The sequence below is a fragment of the Ipomoea nil genome, unplaced genomic scaffold (genome assembly GCF_001879475.1).
Source record: "Ipomoea nil cultivar Tokyo-kokei standard unplaced genomic scaffold, Asagao_1.1 scaffold1564, whole genome shotgun sequence".
NCBI classification, from domain to species: Eukaryota; Viridiplantae; Streptophyta; class Magnoliopsida; order Solanales; family Convolvulaceae; genus Ipomoea; species Ipomoea nil.
The window spans coordinates 1,297,455-1,303,619 of NW_017617992.1; the positions used below are offsets into that span (position 1 = coordinate 1,297,455).

General features: G+C 36.7%; 2 protein-coding genes across 2 annotated transcripts; both read left to right on the plus strand.

Moving 5' to 3' along the window:
* Positions 1-432: 432 nt before the first annotated feature.
* On the plus strand, positions 433-798 carry LOC109189833. The gene has a single exon (XM_019340460.1). The coding sequence runs from the start codon at positions 433-435 to the stop codon at positions 796-798; it is 366 nt and encodes a 121-aa protein (XP_019196005.1).
* A 1,934-nt stretch (positions 799-2,732) lies between these two features.
* On the plus strand, positions 2,733-4,346 carry LOC109189834 (ATP-dependent DNA helicase pif1-like). Its single transcript, XM_019340461.1, has 2 exons — positions 2,733-3,399; positions 3,481-4,346. Exons 1-2 carry the CDS (start codon positions 2,733-2,735, stop codon positions 4,344-4,346), a joined length of 1,533 nt encoding a protein of 510 aa, XP_019196006.1.
* Positions 4,347-6,165: the final 1,819 nt, after the last annotated feature.

A 6,165-nucleotide genomic window follows, 5' to 3' on the forward strand; every position in this document is an offset into this window, starting at 1 on the left:
AAAAACCAAGCAATTCCTGCACAACATTAGAACATACAATATATGTTCTGCTTCACGTCGATGGGGGGTAACATAGACCGAACCGTCAACAAAACCGGTGGTCCACCAATTTTCCGTATAAATGGACCAAACTTCCACTACATTGGTAGTCTCTTGCCGATAGACGGAAAAAAACCTCATTTTGCACAGTTGTATATCTATGATACCAATAATGAACTAGGCAACCGTGTCAATTCTGTAAGGTAAGTGTGCAGGCTTTTATTTATAAATTTTATGCAAATTTAGTAGTTTTATTCATTTAAAGGCATGTTCTGATTATTTACCTATTCGCTTTTTAGGCAAGATGGTCAACAAAATGACATCCATGTGGAAATTGTTAATGCTATTCAACAAGTTTTGGATGACAAGAATGTGTTGGTAAAAACATTTCGCATGACACGAGATGAACTACAAAAGAATCCACTGGCTGAGGTTAAGATAAAATTTCTTGACAAGAGATCAAAGGATGCGAGAACATACAATTTGCCACAGGTTTCAGAAGTAGCTGCGTTGATTGTTGGTGATATCGATACCAATATTGGAGAACGCGACATTTTGGTGGAAACAAAGAGTGGTCTATTGAAAAGAATTAGTGAATTAAATCCATCTTACTTGCCAATGCAGTACCCTTTATTGTTCCCTTATGGAGAGGACAGTTACAGGGATGACATTCCCTTCTCAACATTAAAAGGAAACACAGCTGGTGGACGTCAAAGGATAAGCCCTAGAGAATATTTTTCATACCGTATACAGTCTTGAATCTCGGAGGTATCAACTTTATTACATTCAAAAAGGCTTTTCCAACAATTTCTGGTTGATGCCTATACAATGGTGGAGTCCGGAAGGTTAATATATATAAGGACACATCAGAAAAGTTTGAGGTGCGAATCATATAATTGTTTGAATGATGCATTAACACGCGGTGAACTTGACCCCAATACTCAAGGAAAAAGAATAATATTGCCTTCGAGTTTTACGGGTGGTGCTAGATACATGATACAAAATTACCAGGACGCCATGGCGATCTGTCGATGGGTTGGATATCCAGATTTGTTCATAACATTCACCTGCAACCCCAAGTGGCCTGAGGTACAACGCTTCTTGAATTATAGAAAATTAAAACCAGAAGATCGTCCTGACATAATATGTCGAATATTCAAACTGAAGTTGGACGCCTTACTGTCAGAATGCCGAAAGAACAATTTATTTGGGCTAGTCATTGGAGGTACGTAAATAAAAAACCACTATTTTAATGATGCATTTTTACACCAGAAAAAGGTTAACAGAGTTTTCTCTATTCTAAAATTTGTTATCTTTTTCAATGTTAACAGTGATCTATACCATAAAGTTCCAAAAAAGAGGCCTACCGCATGCTCATATACTTCTGTTTCTAGATAAAAACAATCGAGGACAAAGTGGGGTAAATTTGGACAATATCATTTCAGCTGAGTTACCTGATCAAGAAACTGATCCAGAATACTTCAAAGTAGTTGAGGAGTTTATGATGCATGGTCCTTGCGGGAGAGCACGGTTGACTTCTCCATGTATGGCGAATGGTAAATGTACTAAACACTTTCCCAAGAAGTTTGTTAATTGCTCAACTATGGACGAAGATGGTTATCCTATATATCGCAGACGAGACAATGGTCGTTCTGTGATGCGCAATGGTATTCAGTTGGATAATAGGTAAGTAGTACCACACAATAGACATTTGTTGTTGAAGTATATGGCTCATATTAATGTAGAATGGTGTAATCAGTCCCGTTCAATCAAGTATTTGTTCAAGTACGTCAACAAGGGGCACGACAGGGTGATAGCAGAGTTTTACAAAACCAACAGCAATGAAGATTGTCCGAAAGTTGTTGATGAAATAAGTATGTTCTATGATTGTCGGTACATTCACCGTGTGAAGCATCTTGGCGATTATTTGGATTTGATATACAGTTAAGGACACCATCCGTTGAACGATTAAGCTTTCACTTGCCAAATCAACAAAGTGTCGTATTCGCAGATGATGATCCAGTTGATAACATACTAAGCCGTCCAACAATATTACAAAGCATGTTCTTAGAATGGTGGTTTGAGGCAAATAAAACCTACCCTACTGCCAGAGAACTCACATATGCTGAAATGCCAACTAAATTTGTATGGAAGAAAGATGTTAGGAAATGGCAACCAAGGAAAAGAGGATTTGCAATAGGTAGAGTTTTCTATGTGCCACCTAGTACAGAGGAGATATTTTATTTGAGATGTCTTTTGAATAAAGTGAAAGGGCCAACAAGTTATTTAGATATCAAAAAAGTAGATGGTGTGCAATACGAATCTTTTAGGGATGCGTGTTCTGCAAGAGGATTAGTAAACGACGACAACGAATATGTTCATGCTATAGAAAAAGCAAGTCAATGGGCGACATGTGTAAATTTGAGAAGATTGTTTGTCACTCTCTTAATGTCAAACTCAATGGCAAAACCAGAAGTTGTGTGGGAAGCTGCGTGGAACTATTTGTCTGAGGATGCACAATTCAAGATTCGAGAACAATTGGGAATTACAGGTAATATTTTGTTTCTATAGTTTCATGTTGTACAAATTATTTTTATACACATACTTATAATATGCGATTAATAATACTATCACAGATTTGATTTTATCTGAAGATGAGAAAAAAAAAATTCGCACTTAGGGAGATAGAAATAATGCTTTCTGCTATGGGAAAGAGTTTGAAAGACTTTCAGTCGATGCCATTACCGGATTTAGAGAATCATGCTAGAACCACCAATCGGTTGATACAAGAGGAATTAGCATATGATATTAATGTCATGAGGGAAGAGAATGATAAGTTGGTGCAACAACTCACCGAAGAGCAAAGAGCTATATATGACAATGTATTGCAAGATGCTGAGAATAATCTGGGAGGCCTATTTTTTGTTTATGGATACGGTGGAACGAGAAAAACATTCTTATGGAGAGCATTGTCTTCTACTTTAAGGTTAAAGGGTGAGATAGTCTTAAATGTGGCATCAAGTTGCATAGCATCTCTTCTACTACCAGGAGGAAGAACTGCACATTCAAGATTTGCAATGCCAATAGCTGTTAATGAAGATTCAACTTGCAATATCAGCCAAAGTAGTCATTTGGCACAGTGTATCATGCAAAGTAAGTTGATCATTTGGGATGAGGCACCAATGATGCATAAATTTTTCTTTGAAGCTTTGGACCGTTCTATGAGAGACATCATGCGTGCCAAAAATCCAAAAAGCTTGGATATAACTTTTGGTGGGAAAACCGTGGTGTTAGGTGGAGATTTCAGACAGATTCTACCAGTCATTCCAAAGGGCATGAGGCAAGATATTGTGAGAGCAAGTATAAATGCATCATATCTTTGGAGAAGCTGTAAAGTATTTAGGCTAACAAAGAATCTCAGGCTTAGGTCATTGTAATCAGATACTGAAGTTAAAGAGATTGAAGAATTTGCAAAGTGGATTGCTAATATAGGTGATGGAACAATTGGTGATTCTTTGCATGGAGAATGTGAGATAAATATTCCTGAAGAATTTGTGCTAACTTGTGTTGAGGATCCAATTTCTACAATTGTTGATAGCATATTCCCTATGTTCCGCAGTGGTCACAGTGATATTCAATATCTAAAAGATCGTGCTATTTTGGCACCAAGTTTGGATATTGTGGATGCAGTAAATGAATACATGAATGACTATAATAATGCCGAAGGAAGGACGTATCTCAGTTGGGATTCGGTTTGTAAATCTGATTCAAATGTTGACATGCTTGCTGATCTACACACTCCGGAATTTTTAAATGGATTAAGGTGTTCAGGTGTTCCAAATCACTCATTGACTCTAAAAGTTGGCTCACGAGTTATGCTTTTGAGGAATGTTGATCACTCATTGGGGTTGTGCAATGGTACAAGAATGATCATTTCAAAGTTGGCAGATCATGTTTTAGAAGCTCAAATACTATGCGGGGCAAGTGCGGGAACAAAGGTCTTAATTCCAAAGATGTCCTTAACACCGTCTAATCCAAGATTGCCTTTTAAGTTTCAAAGGAAGCAATTTCCACTGATGTTGTCATATGCAATGACAATAAATAAAAGCCAGGGGCAGACACTATCCAACGTGGGTTTGTTTTTGAAGAGACCGGTTTTTAATCATGGTCAAATGTATGTAGCAGTGTCAAGAGTTAGTAATCCTAAGGGATTAAAAATTCTTATTTGGGATGAAAATGTAAAATCTAAAAATATGACTACAAATGTCGTATACAAAGAGTATTCAATAATGTCTAATAAATTTTAAATAGTTCACTATCCAATTATTTTTTTGACAATTATACTATATATTATAATATGTATACATATTGCCGTGCACCGCACGGGTGCAACTACTAGTATTGTACTAAGGATTAGGGATTTAAAACAAAGCATAGGGTAAGTGAGATGCACAAAAGTGTCCAAATGCCACTATCGTAGCTATTTGGACTTGCAACTTCACCTTAAACTCCACTCTCATGGCAATTCAATCCAAGGTTGCCCAAACAAGACAACAAGGCATAAATTCTCCTTAACACCCGAAATACTCTCATATTGGGCATCAAATGTGTGAATGTGTGGCTAGTGTACAAGCTCTACCACCGTAGCAACAAACACACTCCAAATAAAATATATAATAGGGATCTAAATATTATACACAATTTCACAACAAATCCAAATCACACAACAAACCCTATAACACCCAAATAATCTCTTTTATGCAATACAACTCATATAGGCATCAATAGCAAGAAATCAAGCAAAATCCTAGTCTCAAAACACTTAGCTACTCATAATATAACAATAGATACACAATCTTAAAGGAATAATTGAAAGCATAAATGAAAAGTAAAGGGAAGAGATAAATAGAAAACTTCTCTAATGAAGCCTTGAAATCCAAGATTGCAAAGTGTTCTTGAGCTTGGAAGTGAAAAGGAACAAGAAATCTACACTAATCTAAGCTATTTAGAGCTAAACCTAACTAGGGAATGAGAGGAAAATGAAATATATGTTTTTTGGGTAGAAGAAATCCCCTTAAAACAAAGCAAAAAGGTCTTAAAAAGTGTTGCAAAGGCTGGGCACGGGTACGGGCACGCCCACGGCCGAACCCGTGCCCAGGAAACAAGTGCCTACTAGATTGTAGGAAAGGGTAGAGGCATGGGCGTGCCTATACCCGTGCCCACTGGCAGAGTCATATTTCCTACACAGTTTGTCTAACTTCTTGACTATTTTTCACCTTCAAACCTTTAATTTAGTCTTTATGGTCTTTATCAAAGTTGTAGCCCTTCAAGTTGGCTTTCCAATGGCATAAGATTCACGTGATTCGGACACTCCAACGCTGAGATATGGTCAAAATACTGAGACATCGTCAATTTGGGCGAGAAATACCACCTTACTATCTTTTGCTTTGCCTTTGCATTGAATTGCCTATATCAACAAGACCACAATGGCACAAATATTTGACACATGAAAGAGTGTTGTTCAATCTTCTTCTCTTCATTTTGCCTCACAAAAATATCCTCATGCTATGATGACTTGAAATCTCGATCAAATAACTCAAGGCTTGACTTGTGTAGTAAGACTAAGTTATGTCAAATTTTCGTATGTTTTTCCAACTCAGAGCCACTGTCCGCGTTGAACGAATAGTCATCATTTGGTTTTGTCACCTTTCGTACATGACTGTTCGATTTGACCAAAATACCGAATAGTTACTACTCGTATGTAACCTTCCAGGTACCATTCGAAATAGTTACCTTTCGAACTACTCACGTTTCGAACCATTTAAACTACTCTTCGGAGTGTCTTTCTGGGTATTAATTCTGATGTTACAGAACTAATTACGAATTAATTTTAATTTTTAAATTTTAGAATTAATTCCCAAAGTAATGGTTGTCTGTTAGGAAAGTTACAAAGATGGATTTATTTTAGTTGTTAATGTCATGATAAATGTTATTTATTTCTCCATCTCCTAATTACCAGGTAATTTTACTATAGTCAATGGACCATTTCGGTTATCACATGTACCATTTCCTCCAAAAAATTAATTATCGAAATGATCTCTTGACTATAGCAAAATTACCAATTTG